The following is a 21097-nucleotide window of genomic DNA, read 5'->3' as shown; positions in this document are numbered from 1 at the left end:
AGATTAGGGGGCCGGACGCATGGATGGGGGGAGGGCGGTGCCCCTGCATTATGGGCCGCCACTGATAGGAAGTAGGAGGAAATCTTTCCAAAGTGAGAAGAAATCCATTCTTAGGGCTCAATTACACCTGTGTCAGTCTTTAAAGAGAGATCCGTAGTGGGTCCCTTTCAGAGCGATGCAGGTGCAACTGACAGGCATTCAGTAGGGAACACTGTAACCTCCTGAATTCCGTTTTCTTTTCCTGACACCTGAATGCCTAGTGTTTGGCTTGTGGTTATGGTATGGCCCCAGTCAGGTAAATATGTCATTTTTGTTAGCAGTACTGTGATGGGGGATCCTTTTTGCCACAATGCAAACAGACCTCTGCCTCAAGTAGGGTGATGCCTAAACACAATCCTAGTTAAGGCCACAGGGGAGAGCTGGGACAATGATCTCAAAGCAAAGGGTTTCCCAAAGCTGGTGGGTGATAGACTTTGCTGGTCCCTTGACTTGACATTCTTTTTACAGTAATCCCATACGTCTCTTACCTGGGTGACACTTTGTACTTTTGAGAGAGTCCGGCCTTCAAAAACAGAGGTGGAAACGGTGACACAGAAGAGCAGCAAATTTATCACAAGTAGTAGAGAAATAACAGCATAAGTATCATTCTGTAAAAAAAATTAAAAATAGTAAGTCAGCTAATGATTCTTATGGGGAATCTTATAGTTTAATATATGCAGTATATGTCTATTATACAGGATGCCGGGATGTGTCCTGGATGTTAGGTTCACTTTCCCTGTTATTTGGGTTTTGGTCCCTTTAGCCCTTTTACAGCCACAGCTGTTTTTATGTTTTTTTGTTTACATGTATAAAAAATTTTAGGCCTGAAGATTAGGTTTGTTCTCTTTAATGAGAAATCAGGAGTCTATTAGACCCCTAATATCTCACCTGTCCTCAAATAGACTATATAGTCTGTTTCTGTAACATGTAGGCACCGCCAAGGATCAGAAAGATCTGCAGAGTGAAGGAAGGAAGAGAGAGTGGTAGTCCCTTTTCTGCAAATGTGGTATTAATAACTTCATTGTAATGCCTGTATAAGATTAGGCATTCTCCGGGGTAAGGTTGAAGTTTATCCATAAGGAACTTATGGAATCTTTTATGGTGTGTTTTGGGTGTATAGACATTGAATGTGACTACTGTTTTCTTTCCCCAACAAAGACACGTCGGCTAGTGGCGTAACGCGTAGGGTGAAGCCAAGAGATGTATAAAAGAAAAATGTAGAAAATGCGCCAACTCCTAAATGGGGATAAAGCAGCCAACACAGCAATATGACCGTTGCAAGTGTAAATTAAAAGTAAAAAAGTGTGGCGCTAATGGGTAGTGAGACTCCTGTTGCTATACAGGTAGAAATAGTGGTTAGGAGAGAGTGAGAACACCTTCAGTGTAAATACGTGAAAAAATATTGTGTTTGTAAAACATACAAAAAATTATATATATATAGTGGGTAATATATACAATACGGGTGAAAACACAGTGTGTGTTTAAGAATATAAAAAACTCAGTGAAAAACTAAAATTAATTGGGAGACAATCATACATAAAAGATAAGACAAATAATTGTCAATGCAAAATATCTAAATGAGCTGAGTATGTTATTCCACAAAACCAAAATTCAATGGAGGTGGCAGACAAGAAAAGGGACATCGGCATCCCCAGGGGAAAAAACAAACATAAATAGGAACTCAAAAGTCTCTTAAATGGCCAGATGGAGTAGTCTCATTCAGTCCCACAAGCAACTGGGTGTGGGCCGTCTTCTCAAAAGGTAATTTAGAGGTTATTGGGAAAGGTCTTGATCAATACGCTGGATCTTGGCTCATATGGATAATTCCCACCAGGAGAAAGAAAAAAGCAAAAGAGTGCCCTTACCAGATCCGGTGGACTCACAAGCCGTAGCGGTGAGTCAAACGAGCCTATACCGTTAGACGGTGTGAGGTAGAGGTTTGTGGGAAAACTTGTAAACCATCTTGTCAGCAGTCCTCAACTGAAGCACCAATTTGGAGTCCGGGGTCCCCAGGGTATGGTTCCGATCGCCGGATGACCGTTTCCTCAGAAGTCCACCATGTGTGCAAATAAGCAAGAGAGAGGAAAAAAAACTCCACATAGTGTAAATCCTTGGTTTGCAAAGAGCATAAAAGCACTTTATTTGAGGAGTGTACTCCGAAAAAAGATTTTTTTACAGACGGAGGGCGGTAAAAACTAGGCCCAATATAAAAACCGGCATAAAAATTATAAAAACAGGCGCAGTAGGTAGTGGTGGGGTATAGTCATACTACCTACTGCGCCTGTTTTTATAATTTTTATGCCGGTTTTTATATTGGGCCTAGTTTTTACCGCCCTCCGTCTGTAAAAAAATCTTTTTTCGGAGTACACTCCTCAAATAAAGTGCTTTTATGCTCTTTGCAAACCAAGGATTTACACTATGTGGAGTTTTTTTCCTCTCTCTTGCTTATTTGCACACATGGTGGACTTCTGAGGAAACGGTCATCCGGCGATCGGAACCATACCCTGGGGACCCCGGACTCCAAATTGGTGCTTCAGTTGAGGACTGCTGACAAGATGGTTTACAAGTTTTCCCACAAACCTCTACCTCACACCGTCTAACGGTATAGGCTCGTTTGACTCACCGCTACGGCCTGTGAGTCCACCGGATCTGGTAAGGGCACTCTTTTGCTTTTTTCTTTCTCCTGGTGGGAATTATCCATATGAGCCAAGATCCAGCGTATTGATCAAGACCTTTCCCAATAACCTCTAAATTACCTTTTGAGAAGACGGCCCACACCCAGTTGCTTGTGGGACTGAATGAGACTACTCCATCTGGCCATTTAAGAGACTTTTGAGTTCCTATTTATGTTTGTTTTTTCCCCTGGGGATGCCGATGTCCCTTTTCTTGTCTGCCACCTCCATTGAATTTTGGTTTTGTGGAATAACATACTCAGCTCATTTAGATATTTTGCATTGACAATTATTTGTCTTATCTTTTATGTATGATTGTCTCCCAATTAATTTTAGTTTTTCACTGAGTTTTTTATATTCTTAAACACACACTGTGTTTTCACCCGTATTGTATATATTACCCACTATATATATATAATTTTTTGTATGTTTTACAAACACAATATTTTTTCACGTATTCACACTGAAGGTGTTCTCACTCTCTCCTAACCACTATTTCTACCTGTATAGCAACAGGAGTCTCACTACCCATTAGCGCCACACTATTTTACTTTGAAGCCAAGAGATGTCCGGAGCCTGATGCCGGAATTCTTCAGCTAAAAATGCTGGAAATGAGTCTGTGACTCAGATAATACAAGTGAGTGTGTTTCCTTTTGTGGTTGGCATGTTTAATATTGGAGGCTTCCTCTCTTTCCTTTAAATTCTGTATGGAGATGATGCCTAACATTTAATCCCTTCCCATCTGGCCTACTGTAATGCCCTGTACACATGGAAAAAGTGCGAACGGATTGTGTTGTCGGAAGTTCCGATCGTGTGTGGGCTCCATCGGACTTTTTCTGTCGGAATTTCCGACACACAAAGTTTGAGAGCAGGCTATAAAATTTTCCGACAACAAAATCCGATCGGTTAAATTCCGATCGTGTGTACACAAATCCGACGCACAAAGTGCCACGCATGACGAAAGCTATTGGCTACTGTCCCGTTTATAGTCCCGACGTACGTGTTTTACGTCACCACATTCAGAACGATTGGATTTTCCGACAACTTTGTGCGACCGTGTGTATGCAAGACAAGTTTGAGCCAACATCCGTCGGAAAAAATCCATGGATTTTGTTGTCGGAATGTCCGATCAATGTCCGATCGTGTTTACAGGGCATTATATAATGGCCAGGCCGGATCCCTATTGTGGGGGGTGTATAAAAATAAGGGGGCGCTAGTAGTTTCTGAGTGTGACAGTAAAATACCAGTGATCAATATTTCATGGTCATTATAAACAATACTGTATAAAATAAATCATATTAAATAGCAACATATAGTGAATATAATAAACTGTGCATCAGTAAACAGCCAGTATTGTGCTCATAGCAGATATATTAAACACCTTCCTGTAAATAAGTCAAACCACACGTTAGATAATAGTGTGAGTGTAGCAGATCAGATAGTCTCACACTATTATCTAACGTGGTTTGACTTATTTGCAGGAAGGTGTTTAATATATCTGCTATGATCACAATACTGGCTGTTTACTGATGCACAGTTTATTATATTCACTATATGTAGCTATTTAATATGATTTATTTTGTACAGTATTGTTTATAATGACCATGAAATATTGATCACTGGTATTTTACTGTCACACTCAACTATTAGCGCCCCCTTATTTTTTACACCCCCCACAAGCTCAAAGTCTGCTCACCAAGCACTTTGCGTTATGAGTGAAACTTAAAAAATATAACAAAAAGCTGCTCCCCTCAGAGTTCTTTCTTTTTACTTTTTTATATTTTTTAGGGATCCCTATTATCCTGGGAGGACATCATATGATGTCCTCCCATGATCACACCTCGTGTGTGCCCCACAGGCCACGCTCTGGCACGATCTGTCACCCGCTGTGTCCGGATGACAGATCAGTTTATTGGCCTGCTGCCAGTACCATGGGATCGCTGTGGCCAATCACAGCAGATCACATTGTACACAATGAAAGGCTTTGATTCATGTGTACTATTGTGATGAGCTCCGTGATTGGTCACAGTGATCAAATGGTACAAGCAGGGCTAGTCACAGCCCATCTGTACCATGGGATTAGCTGTGGCCAATCACGGCTAATCACAATAGTAAACACTGAATGAATAGTTTTTAGTCAGAAAAAATGGTTGATTTATAACTGTAAAATTCACAGTTATAAGCAATCATAGTTGTAAAAAAAATCCTGATCACCTCCCCAGAGTAGTACAGTGTTACTATGGTAACACTAAATTGCTCTAGTCACTGTATTTATAAATAGTAAAGAAAAAGAATGTAATAAAAAAGAAGAAAATATTTTAAAAAATTTTAAAAAAATAATATTTTCTTTTTTTACTTATACTGTCCCCAGTCAGTGTCCCTGATCACGGCCACACCAGTTTTATGATGATGCTGTACTGCACTGCTGACAGTAATAAAAATGTAAAAAATAAATAAATTTCTTCATTATCCAAAAAATTGTGACAAAAAAAATACAACTTCAAAAAAACTCCCCATGCATCTTATTAAATACCTTGGGTTGTCTACATTCCAAAAAGGGGTCGTTTGGGGGATATTTGTACTTTCCTGGCATTTTCGGGCCTCAAGAAATGAGTCGGTACATCAGGATTGATCGATTTTCAGATATAGAGTCTATAAGCTATTGTACTGGATAACTTTCCTACAGGCTAAATAATATACACTGATTTGGGTTATTTTCACCAAAGAAATGTAGCAGAATACAGCTTGTAAAAATGTCATAAGAGAAACAAAGAAAAACTGCATTAAGATTTTATATTATTCGTATGATATCCAACCTTGCCCCTTTTTATAGTATATATGATATTATTTGAATCAGTATACATATGTTTAGTGATTAATGTATTAAAGAAATTAAACATATATAAAACACTTGATATTCTAGTTATATAATGACCAGAATAAGACTTACAAGTTCCTGTTGGCATAGCCTCTGAGTTTCATAGTAATTATTATTGTACCCATTGCTATAGTAACCGTAACCGCAACCGTAAATGTAGCACCCCAGGGTTGCCAAATCGGCAATATTTAAGATCACAGCTACCATGCTGGAAATGGAGCTAATGATGTTCAGAGACAGAGAGCCTTTGATCTGTAAAGTGAAATCAGGAAGAATAAATCAATGATACAACAATACCACAAACAGTCTTATTTATAACATTTGCAAAGTGTTAAAGCGGTATTAAACCCGAAACCAAACATGTAATATATCGCAGTTTACCAATTATTAGATGTGGTGGCTGCATTTGTTTTCTTTTTTTTTTGTCATTTTCCCCCCTGTGTTTTCACCTGATGATCTAGCCAGGAACACACTTTTTATTTTAGAGTGCCTACACTCTGGATGATGAAGGCCTCTTGAGCCCCCTAGGGAAAGAGAGCCTTGACTGATGGGGGCATGGCTAGGTGTGTAACAAGGGGAACGATTGGTTGGGACATTGGGATGGGATGGGCCTGAGGTCAGGAAATCGTGTGCCCCAGGGAATTCTGGGTCTTTCAGAAGAGTCGTTGGAAGAGCTGCTGTGGACCCTGCACCTCTGCCATGGACACTGACATTCTGCTGGCCAGGGTCCATGAGCTGGCTCTCCCTCCTTACCCTGGAAATGTCCCCCCCCTCCACAAGCTGGGGCCCTGGCTGCTAGGGCCAGGAGACGCACTCGTCCTCCTTCCCGCCTGTGCCCCAGTCCTTCAAAGCTTTCTTATCCCCCTTCCACCCCCCCTCGACTCCTGGGAGCTGCTGTGGCTAATGTATGCCGGCTCTCCCCACCTCCCTCCCGCCCGCCGCTGGAGCCTTCCCCGGCGGGTTCTCCCGCCATCTTAAACTGATCGAGCCGGGTCTCATCTCGCCCGGCCCGCTCCCGGAACCCCAGAGCCCCCCGGCAGTACGATCGGGCTCCTCAGACTGTCCACCCCCCCTGCGGGCGCCCGCTCGGCTGCGCGGGCGGGAACAGCGGCGCTTCCCACCGCTGATCGCCACCTGCGGGGCATTTTACAGCTGTCCCTGGTCCCGTCCCCTCCCCGCTCCGCCGGCGCTCGGCGGAGCGGGGGTGTGGGGGTCACCCGGAGATCGTCCCGCAGCACCAGATGCCGGGCACGCCAGCTCGGGGTTGCTGCACGGGCCGCACATCCTCCTTCCTCCACACTGCTTGGATCTGCTGGCGTGTCACTGCCAGCGTCTCTCCCTGCGCTCTGCAGGGCGGGAGATTCAAGTGTAGATATGCTACACTCTTCTTCTGCCAGGTCCACTAACCATCCACATCCCCCTGCACCTGGCTGGGTGGGGGATGTCTGGGATGGACATACCCCTCACCCCCTGAAGTTAACCCCCGCCTTACCATGTCCCCCTGCACCCAGCTGGGTGGGGGATGTCTGGGATGGACATACCCCTCACCCCCTGAAGTTAACCCCCACCTTGCCGCGTCCCCCTGCACTCGGCTGGGTGGGGGATGGTAGGGAGGAACATACCCCTCATCCCCTGCAGTTGACCCCCGCCTTCCCTGACCCGGCTGGGTGCAGGGGGATGTGGTATGTCGGGGATGCACATACCCCTCACCCCCTGCAGTTAACCCCCGCCTTACCGCGTCCCCCTGCACCCGGCCGGGTGGGGGATGGTAGAGATATGCATGCCACTCACCCCCCGCAGCTGGCCCCCACCTTACCGCATCCCCCTGCACCCGGCCGGGTGGGGGGATGTTAGAGCTGCGCATGCCGCTCACCCACTGCCACTGACCCCCGCCTTCCCACATCCCCCTGCACCCGGCAGGGTGGGGGATGGCACTGCTGGACATGCCTCTCACCCCTTGGGTCCTCACATCTCCCTGCGCCCGGCCGGGCAGGAAATGACTGACGGTTGCCTGCTCACATCCCCTCATCACTGTTATCTGACTGTCAGCAGCTTCCTGCGCCCGGCTGGGCTGGAGCTTCCTTCCGGACGCCCGCTGCCACAGCCTCGCCCCAACATCTCCCCGCGCCCGGCAGGGCGGGAGATTCCCATTGGGGGCCGGCCAAAACGACCTTGCACCCGCCCGCTGCTCGGCACCATCTTCCTGCGCCCGGCAGGGCGGGAGATGCGCGCACGCCATGCCGGGGATGTGGGCTGTGCCTGCTGCAAGCCCTCCATCTGGGGTCTCCGGCTGCTCCAGATGTTGCTTGGCTGCCATCCTTGGCTCTCAGGGTCGGGGGCCAGACCGCCCCCCTCTGGACCTATCCTTCCGCCAGCATCCTTTAACTTCACGAGTCGTCGGCCTCCTTCAAGGCGATGACGTCCTGCTCCTCCCACGGACGACCCTGTACCGGGTGTTCCTCCTGGACCTGCAGTTGGTCGCCCTTCTTCTTCAGCTGCATACCCGCGACTCAGTGAGTATGCTAGCGCTGCTACTTATTGCTAGTTGTTTTGTTGGGTGTGTATCTCACTTGTAGCGGCTGCTTTTTGGATATAGTTTTTTCCAAATTTGTTATTTTTCACTTTATATTTTATCACAGCGCGGTATTTATTGTTTATTTGTATTGACTCAGTGAGTATGATCGTGATTTGATTTGGAGTAGGTCGGGTGACGCTGCCGTATCGGGTTCGCCGGACGAACACATTGTCACGGTCATAAAATCAGTCCTGCCTCGCATTGGGTGTGTCGGGTCCGTCCTGTAGATCGGCTCTTCCACGAGTGGTGCTTTGTGGGTGGTTTCGCCTACTGGCATGCACCTTTCATAAAGCTCATTTGTTTAACAGCGGGTGCCGTGAATTGGTATAACCTGCTTCCAGCTGACATTAATCACTCACACAATTATATGTTTACATGGGGAGCACTTGAGTGATAGCCTGGTGGTCTCCAACATTAGCTTTATATATGTTTTTTATTTCCATGTATGCCAGCTATGAGTAAGCACTCGTCATGAGTGCAAAAGGCGTCAGCTGATCTCTACACCTCTGCGGTAGTGCTTTGTATACTTCTGTGATTCAGCTTTTTATTAATAAAAGCACTTATCAGACCGGTGTGCGGCTTCCAGATTTCCTCGTTCTTCCTTTCGGAAGACGTCAAGGATCAAATCTGGCGTTGTGAATTTATGGATTTCTCCGTGAGACGATCGACAAATCCCGTCAGGTTGACGCGGCGGCCCAGTGCGAACAATTCAAGCAGCTTCCCCGGACATCCGGGAACTGGCTGCAAGGGTTCTGTGCTTATGCCGGAGTGCTTTACGAGCGTTTTCCGGAGTTCGCTGCATCACTTTCTTGCTATCTCGATCTCATTTGGGGTACCTACAAAGTGTACGGGGGGCCAGTGTTGGTTCCATTACGACACCCAGTTTAGCAAAAAAAAAAAAAATGGCATCAAGGAAGGAGTTCCGCTTTGATTTCCAGGATGGTAGCCTGTGGTTATGGCTTATTTGCCCCCACAGGCCTTCGTCCGTTCAGCCTCCAGCCGGTGTTCCCTCTGGAGCGCCGGATGCCTCCAAAAAGGCCTCTGCTGGGTGTTCACTGAGACCCACTGCAAGTGGTACACTGCGTGTTGTTTTAAGCACGAGTGCTCATTTTGCCGGGGCGTTCAGCCGGTGTTTCCACAGGGGATAACAACCTCTTTCCCGGCCGGGGGCCAAGCCTTACATTTTTAAACCAGAGGACCCCAGTGATCATCTCAGAGATGCTTCCCTGGCTAGACCGGTACCCCCCCTCATAGTGAAGCCTTGATCTTGAGGGACGGTTTAGACCGTAGCATTTGGATCCCCTTTTACTCCTTCGAATGTGCCGACCATGGCACCTAATTCCATGGGCTGAGCTATTTCTTGTTACTTCCATCTGTTGGGATGCTACTTTCAGGGAAGATATTTTTTGACATGTCCCCCCTCCCCCATGGGCTGTGCAATTTCTTGGTATTTCTTTGGACTCTCCAGTAGTTTTCTTGAACGGGTAGTTGTCCAGGCGGCTGGTTTTCAGTCCGTGTTATACTATTTGGATAACTTCCTCTTCGCAGGCCCAGCTGTCAGCTCTGAGTGCCATCCCACTGTCAGCCGACAAGATCGAGGGCCCTGTGATGGTTATGGCCTTCGTGGGTATTGAAATCGACACCGTGGAGATGGTTTTCCAGCTGGCCAGGCTACTCTCCCTGGTTTGCTTGCTAATCTCTTCTTTAACCCTGAATAATTCTACCAAATACTGAAGTACACTGAAGAGTATTATATGAATATACAGTTTAATGTATAATAGGAATTGCTATATTTATATATAAATTTATACTCTATTCAAGAACCGCTTAATATATATTGTTATTCCTTTTTGTAGAAATTACTTTGTACATTTTATGGCATATGTCAATAAGCTTTTTGTACTATTTCTTTGTACCAAATAAAAAAAGTTTGGCAATAGGGGAGAAATAAAAACAAACAAAAAACAAAAAAATAAAAAAAATATCTGCAGTTGGAACAACTTCAATCTTTGCTGGGTCAATTGGTCTTTAACTTCCGCGTCACCCGCATGGTACTGGCTTTCTGTAGACATCTGGCATGGGCCACAAAGGGGGTGGCTGTCCCCCACCATTATATCCGTATCACCAAGCCCATGACTTGGGGACATGGCTGTCCTTCCTCCAGTCCTACAACGCCAGTCATGTCGGTTGCTGGAGGAGTTAATGAACTCACAGCTGGAGCTATACACATATGCAGCAGGTTTCTGTGGTTTTGGTGTTTTTTCCAAGGGGAGTGGTCTGCTAATTGTTGGCCGGCCTCATGGGCCCGCATGGATCTTTTGCGCAACCTTACACGGCTGGAGCGTTTTCTGATTATTGTTGCCATTGAGCTGTGGGGTGAGCGGTTGCACAATCGATAGGTGGGTTTTTTCTGGTCCGATAATATGAGCGTGGTGCAAGTGGTCAATCAACAGTCTGCCAGATCCCCTCTGGTCATGTCCTTGCTGCGTTTTTTGTCTTTTAAAGTGCCTGCAGTTTAACGTTTTCTTAGAGCTAGGCATGTCCGTGGAACTGCTAATGATATTGCCGATGCTCCCTCTCTTTCACAGCTCCATCATTTCCGCGCCCTCGCCCCGTCGGCTTCCCCGGAGGGCCTCACCTGTCCGGCCTACTTGCGGAACCTCGTTTTTGAGGTTTGCCAGTCCTCTGGTTGTCGCCTTCTCTTTGGACGTGGGCGTCGTACTGCCGGGTGTGGGACAATATGGGTTCAGGCGTCGGGTGGTCAGTTTTCCATCTCGTCTTCACAGGTAATATGCGTGGTTTTATTTCTTATCTTGTTTATTTACTACAAGAGGTTCTTCAGGTTACCACGTTTTTTTTGGCCATGCCTTCTTTGTCCTCTTGGTTTTCAGCTCCTTGGGTGGGAAGACATCACAAAAGCGTTTCTGACCCGTCGGGTCCTGCGGGGTTGGAGGTGTGGGACTTACTCCCCCGATTCCCAGGGTCCAGTTTCCCTCCCTATTCTCTCCGGTATCCTTTCCCTGTTGCCGTCTTTTTGTTTCCCCGTTTGAGACGCTTCTCTTCTGGATCATGGGAGATTCCTTTATTTATTGGGCCGCGCGTCGGTTCGGAGCTACGGGAAGAAGTGGGGTTTTTACCTATGATCTCGACCGGATCCGCTGGCTTGGGCTTCATGGTTTACGCTGGCCTCGGGTCCTTCCAGAGTGTTTATGCATTCGGTCCCACGTGACTGGCCCCATCATCTTGATTCTTCACGCTGGGGGAATTAGGTGGGTTATACACGTTCGATGTCTTGATCTCTGCCATCAAACGGGACATTGCTTAATGCTATGCAGTTTACACCAATTTGGTGCCCATCTGGTCAGAAATTGTGCCTCGCCTGCTGTGGGCAAGGGAATTACCTGGTCCCCCGCCCGGCCAGAACTCTTCCGTCCGAAAGTGAACGCTCAGGTCGCTAAGTTGGTGTGGAACAGGTGCTGGCTGCGGTGGGGCACTCGTCAGTTATTAACTGACGGGCGTTTGGCGGTTTTCTTGACCTTGCCAGCAGTTAAAGTTGCTGTAATGGGCTATGCCCTTGATGGAAAATTGGAAATAGACTGTCTGTCCAGCACTTATGGTAAGGACAGGCCCCACTTCCCTAATTTGGTTAAGTGCTCACAGTACGACTGTGACTGGTACTGGTTAAATATGTAAACATGTTTTGTGTTGGAATTTAATAAAGCTGTGGCCTTGCCCTTTCCAACCTAATGGTTGTAAGTGTCTTACTTAATGGAGTGAAGGGCAAGGGTGGTGGGGGATTTTATCCCTTGGTGTTAAGTTAAGTGGGACCTAAGCCCATTGCGCCTCAGCAGTCATGAAGGCCTCTTGAGCCCCCTAGGGAAAGAGAGCCTTGACTGATGGGGGCATGGCTAGGTGTGTAACAAGGGGAACGATTGGTTGGGACATTGGGATGGGATGGGCCTGAGGTCAGGAAATCGTGTGCCCCAGGGAATTCTGGGTCTTTCAGAAGAGTCGTTGGAAGAGCTGCCCACCCTCCCGCCCCCTTTTTTCCTATGTTTGGTATGTCACAGCTTGCTGCGGTTTTCTTGACCTTGCCAGCAGTTAAAGTTGCTGTAATGGGCTATGCCCTTGATGGAAAATTGGAAATAGGCTGTCTGTCCAGCACTTATGGTAAGGACAGGCCCCACTTCCCTAATTTGGTTAAGTGCTCACAGTACGACTGTGACTGGTACTGGTTAAATATGTTCACCACTTCTCTCTTTTGGTTAAGTGCTCACAGTACGACTGTGACTGGTACTGGTTAAATATGTTCACCACTTCTCTCTTTTGGTTAAGTGCTCACAGTACGACTGTGACTGGTACTGGTTAAATATGTTCACATGTTATGTGTTGGAATTTAATAAAGCTGTGGCCTTGCCCTTTCCAACCTAATGGTTGTAAGTGTCTTATTTAATGGAGTGAAGGGCAAGGGTGGTGGGGGATTTTATCCCTTGGTGTTAAGTTAAGTGGGACCTAAGCCCATTGCGCCTCAGCAGTCAAGTAACAGAGACACCTTAGGACAGCAGCATTGTCAGTGTGGGAGGTCCCTGAGGATGAGCAGGTGCGGGAAAGGCATTGGGCGGAGAATAGCGTGTGACATCACGCCGCCACGCCGGTCGGGTTAGTGGCAGCGTTTGATGGGTCTTGTGAGTGCTTAGTGCATATACTGCCCCCAGTGAGAGAAGAGGATTTAAAAGTTGCCAGACCCACTGAGTGGATTGAACCGGGGATCTCAGATAGAGCTCGTATTGCTGCATCATTCTTTGGCAGCACGTTCATGCGATGAGTGGGTAGTCTCACTTCTGGTGGAAGAAAGTGCACAATTGTTGGTGTAAACCTTTGGATGTTTGGTGAAGGAAGTTCACATACTAATGGAACAATTGTTTATTTCCATCACTATTCATTATAGTGGACTTATTTATTATACTTATTTATAAATTAGGGCTGGGAAAATTAAAGATTAATTCCTCTATTAATCGTTAATTTTTTTGATCGATCAAAATTCTTTTGATAGGTACTCACCTCTCCGCCGGCTTCCGGGTCTTCAGGGAGTTTCGTCGGAGATCCGGTGATGTCACCGGACTCCTCCCCCCTTCCCCAAGTGCCTCCGTCTGCTAACGAAGGGGAGGGGGGAGGAGTCCTGTGACGTCGATGTCCGTGAAATCATAAATTGAGGAAGACAGATCCTAACGATTTGATTGATCTCACTGGTCAAAGTATTCAGATAAACATCTATGTAAATCCTGGACTTGGCCATGAAAATCAACAAATCTGAGGGCTTTCCTGGCTGCAAGTCAGTTTGACGATGAACTGACATTGATTGGTTATACAGCAATCAAGAAACATTTATGATGAGGGCACTTTTTTTCCAAAGAGCTGACACTTTGCTGTCTCAGCAGGTGATGGATGTCTCTGGCTCTCCATTGATGCACAATGGTGCTATTTAAATAGACTGTAGGGTGACGCCGTAGCCCCGCCTCGCCTCGCTGAGGAAGTTCTGATTGAACGTAGCGCGTACGGGGGAGGAGCTACGCATGACGTCACCTAAAAGTAGTTGGATCTGTATGTGCGTTATAATTAACCAAATTTAGTCGATTAATCGATTTTAAAAAATCAAATAATCGAACATGAAAATTTGAATCAGTAACAGCCCTATTATAAATGATATTTGGTTATATTTACATATACACTCCCGGACCACTTTATTAGGTACACCTGTTCAATTGCTTGGTAACACAAATTGCTAATCAGCCAATCACATGGAAGCAACTCAATGCATTTTGGTAACTAGACATGGTGAAGTTCAAACTGAGGATCAGAATGGGGAATAAAAGGGATTTAAGTACTGTAACTTTGAAGGTGGTATGGTTGTTGGTGCCAGACGGGCTGGTCTTAGTATTTCAAAAACTGCTGATCTACTGAGATTTTCACACACACAACCATCTCTGGGGTTTACAGAGAATGGTCTGAAAAAGAGAAAATGTCCAGTGAGCGGCAGTTGTGTGGACAAGAATGTCTTTTTGATGTCAGAGCTTAGAGGAGAATGGGCAGACTGGTTCCAGATGCCTATCCCACACCCACATAACTGTCCCTGAGCCACCCCATCAAATCATTCTTTGCAGCTATTACCTTTTGTACCACCCCCCCCCCCCCTCCCTTTAGAATGTAAGCTCTACAAGCAGGGCCCTCCTGTACCTTTTGTATTGAACTGTACTGTAATTGTGTTGTCCCCCTTATACATTGTAAAGCGCTGAGTAAACTGTTGGCGCTATATAAATCTCGTATAATAATAATAATAATAATGATAGAAAGGCAACAGTAACTTAAATAACCACTCGTTACAACCAAGGTATGCAGAATACCATCTCTGAATACGCAACACATCGAACCTTGAAGCAGATGGGCTACAGCAGCAGAAGACCACACCGGGTGCCACTCCTATCGGCTAAGAACAGGAAACTGAGGCTACAATTCGCACAGGCTCAAATTCAGCTGCGACATTCAGATGGTAGGGTCAGAATTTGGCATAAACAACATAAAAGCATGAATCCATGCTGCCTTGCTCAATTGGTACTAAGGGGCCATAGGTGTGCCAGGAAAATATCCCCCACACCATTACATCACCACCAGTCTGAACCATTTGTACATCATTTAACCACTTACAGACCGCCGCACGCCGATATACGTTCTAACTTTGAAGAGGAATATCATTGTTATGGCAGCAGCTAACTGCCATAACCCCGGTATCCTCTTCTTCGTCCGGCGGTCCACTTTCCGATAAGAGTGGTCTCTGCAGTGGATTCACCGCAAGATCACTTTTATCGGTGGTGGGAGAGGGCCCCCCCTCCCGCCATGATCCGGTGCCCTCCTTTTGACCCCAGATCTCATATTTAAGAGGTCCTGTCATGCTTTTTTTCTATTACAAGGGATGTTTACATCCCTTGTAATAGTAATAAAAATGACACTTTTTTAAAAAAAAAAAACAGTGTAAAAAAATAAAATAAAAGGTAAAATAAATAAGAATTTTTTTTTTTTTTTAAACGCGCCCCATCCTGCCGAGCTTGCATGCAAAAGTGATCGCATACGTGAGTAGCGCCCGCATATGAAAACGGTGTTCAAACCACACATGTGAGGTATCACTGTGATTGGAAGAGCGAGAGCAATAATTCTAGACCTCCTCTGTAACTCAAAACATACAACCTGTAGAATTTTTTAAACGTCACCTATGGAGATTTTTAAGGGTAAAGGTTTGTCACCATTCCACGAGCGGGCGCAATTTTGAAGCGTGACATGTTGGGTATCAATTTACTCGGCATAACATTATCTTTCACAATATAAAAACAATTGGGCTAACTTTACTGTTGTCTTTATTTTTAATTCAAAAAAAGTGTATTTTTTCCAAAAATACGGTGTGACAGAAAGTATTGCAACGACCGCCATTTTCTAGCAAAAAAAAAAAAAATGTTTTTAACAACAAATCTCAAAAAGAGGCTTACACCACAACCTACCTGAGTATTGTTGCTGACCATGTCCATCCCTTTATGACTACAGTGTACCCATCTTCTGATAGCTTCCAGCAGGATAATGCTGGTTTCTTAAACATGACAATGAGGTCACTGTACTCCAATGGTCTCCAAAAATGTCAAATATGCGCTGGCCCAGGCTTCCGTCAAAATGGCTCCAGCTCAATGCTCTCCTCCTGTTACCTCACACTCTGTAAAACCCTCTCAGCGCTCTAAAGTAAAAGCTGTAACACAGGAGGAATCTGACTCTGATTCATCAAAATAAGCACCATAATTGACGTCTTCTACCTACAGACCCTTCTACTGGACTGAGGCAATTAGAGAAAATGCTTCACAGAGCCCTTAAAGTGATTGTAAACCCTTTACAACCACTTTTTGCTACAGTTAACCCTATAATAAGGTTTACCTGTAGCTACCCCGGATATCTTCTAAGCCTGCATGGTTTAGGAGATATCCGCTGTATCTGCATGTGCTGACATCATTGGCACATGCGCACTGAAGCAATGGTATGTATGTGCCGGTGCTTCAGTGAGTGTGCTGTTACCGGCGGCTCCCGCACGCATGCGCGGGAGTGACATAGTTGCGGCTCCGGCCAACCACAGCGCCGGAGCCCGCGATGCCCGGAGGTAACTCCGGGAGCGATGTCGCCGGCCCGAGCGGCGTACGAGGACAGCTGCGGGGGCTTCAATCTAAGGTAAGTAATTCATAATGAGCTAGTGTGCTATGCATACTAGCTCATTATGCCTTTGTCTTGCAGGTTTTTTTTTTTTTTTGATCGTGGGTTTACAACCACTTTAAACAGACTTCAGATCAGTCTGACCAGGGAAATCAGAGAATTGGGCCAACGCACTGCTAACCTTGAGTTGAGGGTTGATGAACTGGAAAATAGCACACTAGCCTATATGACTGAAAATGAAAATCTCAAAGAGGAAAATTTAGTCCTCCAATCCCATTTAGAGGATTATGAAAATAGGGCCCGGCGTTCTAACATAGAAACAATGGGAAAAGTGGTGGGACTTTATATGAGGCACATATAGAATGTGCCTCCATCCCTAATTTGAAGGAAACGGGAAGTTTGGGACTTTAAATGATGTCATAGACATGGTGGAGATAGATTGAAAAAAGTACACATTTATTGTCATAAAAATCATGTCAATGACAGAAACCACATAGGTGAGAAAACATTGTAATAAATGTAATTTCATGTTTATTCACACACACTATTGAAAGTGTGTGTGCAATACAGGCAACTAGGGTACATCCAGGTATGGTAGCCACGTGCCCCGCAGTGGTCTGGATTGATCAGTAAATACATTCTAATGAGTTCATAATGGTACAAAAAGTATGTAAACAGCACTTGCAAATGAGACAGTGAGACCATAGTAAATTGCAAAATCAGATTTGAAGATAAGAAGTAGAGTAATCGGGGTGTGGGGAAACAACCCAGAATGCCCAAGGTGGATGGTTGAATGGGGGCTTGTATCTGCATCCCAAACAATGCCGACGCGTTTCGTGTGTATCACACTCATCAGGGGTGGGTGCTAATAGTATATAGGGACTCACTATAATGAGGTATAATAAGTATGGAGCTGGAGCCAACCAATCTTTGCCGGGAGCTGAGGTGATGGAACAGCGTGCTGGCAGGGCATACATCCGAAACTTCCCCAAAACACAGAACACAAGTTGGGGGTATCTGTAGTAAGGGAGGGAGTTAGTGTCTCTGCGCTGGAAAGGAATAGTAAGGTGGACTGCAGCATCAAACATTAAATGACAACAGGGAGCTGCGCCTGGGGAAGCCAGATATAGCAGCCCTGCACACGTGCACGCTGACTCCCACCAGCGTCACGCAAGCATTTATTACAATGTTTTCTCACCTATGTGGCTTCTGTCATTGACATGTTTTATGATTTTTATGACAATAAATGTGTACTTTTTTTCAATCTATCTCCACCATGTCTATGACCTCATTTAAAGTCCCAAACTTCCAGTTTCCTTCAAATTAGGGATGGAGGCACATTCAATATGTGCCTCATATAAAGTCCCACCACTTTCCCCATTGTTTCCTCGTATTAGGGATGGAGGCTTATAGACTGCAGGTGTGAGATAATCAAACCCTTGACATTTATCTACTATGTCTGGGTTTGTTTTCTAGAGAAATAGATGTTCTTTCTATGTCTGTGAGATGATTCAGCACAGACATTTTAGTTTAGAGTCTCCATATTGAGGTTTGTATGACCTGGGCTTTTTCTGTCTATTGCCGGGAGCTGCGATGCACTCTGCGTGCCGCCATCCCCTCACCCTCCTTCCCGCCCCCTTCAGGTGGTGGGGGATGGGTGTGTGTGGGGGGAGGGCTATTTCACAGCGCATCGGCGCCACGCAACCTGTTTCTCGGGTGCCGTCATCACTTGGCACCATCACGTCGAGCATGCGGCTTTACCATCCGAGCCGGCACAGCTGGGGAAACGAGCGTCTGTGGTGGGCGGTGTTCACCGCCGGCGTCGGAGCCCCTCCCCGTTCTTGCCGTGCTTGCGTGACGCTGGTGGGAGTCAGCTTGCACATGTGCAGGGCTGCTATATCTGGCTTCCCCAGGCGCAGCTCCCTGTTGTCATTGAACGTTTGCGCTGGAAAGGAATAGTAAGGTGGACTGCAGCAGAGACATTAACTCCCTCTGGCAGCCACCATTGGTGCAATATCCAGTCTTACTACAGATACCCCCAACTTGTGTTCTGTGTTTTGGGGAAGTTTCGGATGTACGCCCTGCCAGCACGCTGTTCCATCACCTCAGCTCCCGGCAAAGATTGGTTGGCTCCAGCTCCATACTTATTATACCTCATTATAGTGAGTCCCTATATACTATTAGCACCCACCCCTGATGAGTGTGATACACACGAAACGCGTCGGCATTGTTTGGGATGCAGATACAAGCCCCCATTCAACCATCCACCTTGGGCATTCTGGGTTGTTTCCCCACACCCCGATTACTCTACTTCTTATCTTCAAATCTGATATTGCAATTTACTATGGTCTCACTGTCTCATTTGCAAGTGCTGTTTACATACTTTTTGTATCATTATGAACTCATTAGAATGTATTTACTGATCAATCCAGACCACTGCGGGGCACGTGGCTACCATACCTGGATGTACCCTAGTTGCCTGTATTGCACGCACACTTTCAATAGTGTGTGTGAACAAACATGAAATTACATTTATTACAATGTTTTCTCACCTATGGGGTTTCTGTCATTGACATGTTTTATGATTTTTATGACAATAAATGTGTACTTTTTTTCAATCTATCTCCACCATGTCTATGACCTCATTTAAAGTCCCAAACTTCCCGTTTCCTGATGGACCGCCACGCGATATAATAGCCAAATTTCACTATTTTCGCACCAAAGAACCACTCCTGGCTGCAGCTAGAGTGAACGATACGCTGACTTTCCAGGTACATACTTATCAGCTATTTTCTGACCTCTCCCTGCTCACTATTTCTAAAAGACAGGCTTTAAAGCCTCTTCACCAAATTCTACAGCGACATCAAATCGCATATCAATGGTGTTTCCTGTTTTCAATTTGTTTCACGCACCAAGGGTCTAAATATGTCTGCCGTTCTGCTGAAGAATTCTAGTCTTTCTTACAAGACATGCAGCTTTTAGAACACCCTCTCAACCAAAATAGCATGCAAAGTCGATTAGCCCCCCACTCTCTGCAAACACCAGCGGCTAATGGAAGTGATAGAAGTCGCCAGGGGCAATCAAAGCATGGTCGTTTTGGGCTCTAGATGGCCTTGTCCCGGCACAGCGACCAGCTTTACTTTATTACGTAGCCTTGTGCTATTTTTTTATTGTTATGATTGATGCTTTATGTTACGTGGTTGCTCCTTACACTTATATTTATGCTCCCCCTCTTGGGCTTTTATAGCACATTTTTAGGGACGTAGTTATCAACTTTCTATATGTATTATATTTTTATTGTTGGCAGTGCTCCCTTTAGAGGAGTCTTTGTGCCCCTAGTTAGCTACCCTCAGATCACCATTAATATTATGTGGATATCGGACGGTAGCACTTTGGCCTCTGGTGTACGCCCTTGTGTTTTGTCCTTTGCTCTATTTACCATATTGCAAATTTTAAATACATTTGCTCTACGAGAGATAGTCCTCCTTCCTTCTTTCCTACTTTGTTTCCTGCGGTAGTCGCAGTCACATTATATATTGTTAAATCATCTGTAATTCAGTTCATAACATCATTATTATGGCCCCCCTAAATGTTTTAACCTTTAAATGTCCAAGGTCTTAATAAACCACATAAACGTACCAAGGCATTTCGCTGTTTTGCTGCATCCAAAAGCCATATTGTTTGTCTACAAGAGACTAATTTTACGGCTCGAGCCACCCCCCTATTTTTTAGTACCTTTTTATCCACAAGTATTTACAGCCTCAGCAGCTATTAAACAACGAGGGGTTCTTATAGCTTCCCACCGTACAACCCCATTTGTACCCACGTCTGAAATTAAAGACCCAGAGGGTCGTTATCTCATACATACTGGACACATTTCTGATGTAACGGTAACCATAGTATCATATTGTGCTCCTAATAAACAACCAAACTTTTTTCTTTCCCATCTTTTCCATGTAGTTGATACCCATAAATTAGTTATTGTGATACTATGTGGAGATTCAAATCAAGTCCTCTCCCTTTTTAGATAAATCCCCACCCTGTCCCTCTTCCAGTCCTTCTAAACTTTCATTTCAACAACTTCTTTCTAAATATAACTTGTTTGACTCCTGGCGTGAGCTTAACCCAGCTCGCAGACGCTTTACCTACTACTCTCATCCACATAAATCATTCTCTAGGATTGATCATATTTTCCTAAATATAGGTATGGCACCAGAAGTCCTTTCCTCAATCATTATACCCTTTACCTGGTCTGATCATAGTGCAGTTTGTACTAGCATCTCCTCCCCTGTCCCAAAAGCATGAGATACATCCTGGTGTATAAACAATTAGATTTTAACTCACCCATCCCACTCTTTAGATATCAAGCTCGCTCTCACTGACTATCTCACTAATAACACTTCTCCAGATATTTCTCTACTCACTCTTTGGGAAGCCCATAAACCTGTAATCCGGGGTGCCCTTATCCGACAGGCATCATTTCTCAAACGTGAGCACAAACTCCTCCAATAAAAATTAGAAACTTATTTTAATTCTTGTCATAACGCATTTTAAAACTCTCCCTCCCCCTCCGCTAAAGCTAAACTTAATAGGGCCCATTTAGAGTTTGCCTTGAGATAATAGAGGTGTTGTGATTTGCGTAAAAGATTATCTGCAGGGTCGGTAGGAAACAAGTCAAACAAACCTGATACCCTT

General features: G+C 45.3%; 1 protein-coding gene across 3 annotated transcripts in view; it reads right to left on the bottom strand.

Moving 5' to 3' along the window:
- The window catches only part of LOC141106406 (membrane-spanning 4-domains subfamily A member 4A-like), a 107915-nt gene that overhangs the window by 10012 nt on the left and 76806 nt on the right, over positions 1-21097 (bottom strand). For all 3 annotated transcript variants that reach the window (XM_073597171.1, XM_073597170.1, XM_073597169.1), the window contains 2 exons: positions 5662-5841; positions 528-647 (listed from right to left, as the gene is read on the bottom strand). In XM_073597171.1, the coding sequence (XP_073453272.1) occupies positions 528-647; positions 5662-5841 (300 nt within the window). The remainder of the gene's footprint in view (positions 1-527; positions 648-5661; positions 5842-21097) is intronic.

This window comes from Aquarana catesbeiana, linkage group LG08, assembly GCF_042186555.1.
Source record: "Aquarana catesbeiana isolate 2022-GZ linkage group LG08, ASM4218655v1, whole genome shotgun sequence".
Lineage (NCBI taxonomy): Eukaryota > Metazoa > Chordata > Amphibia > Anura > Ranidae > Aquarana > Aquarana catesbeiana.
Note: the sequence above shows the minus strand (reverse complement) of the source record. Positions and strands in the feature narration are given on the sequence as shown.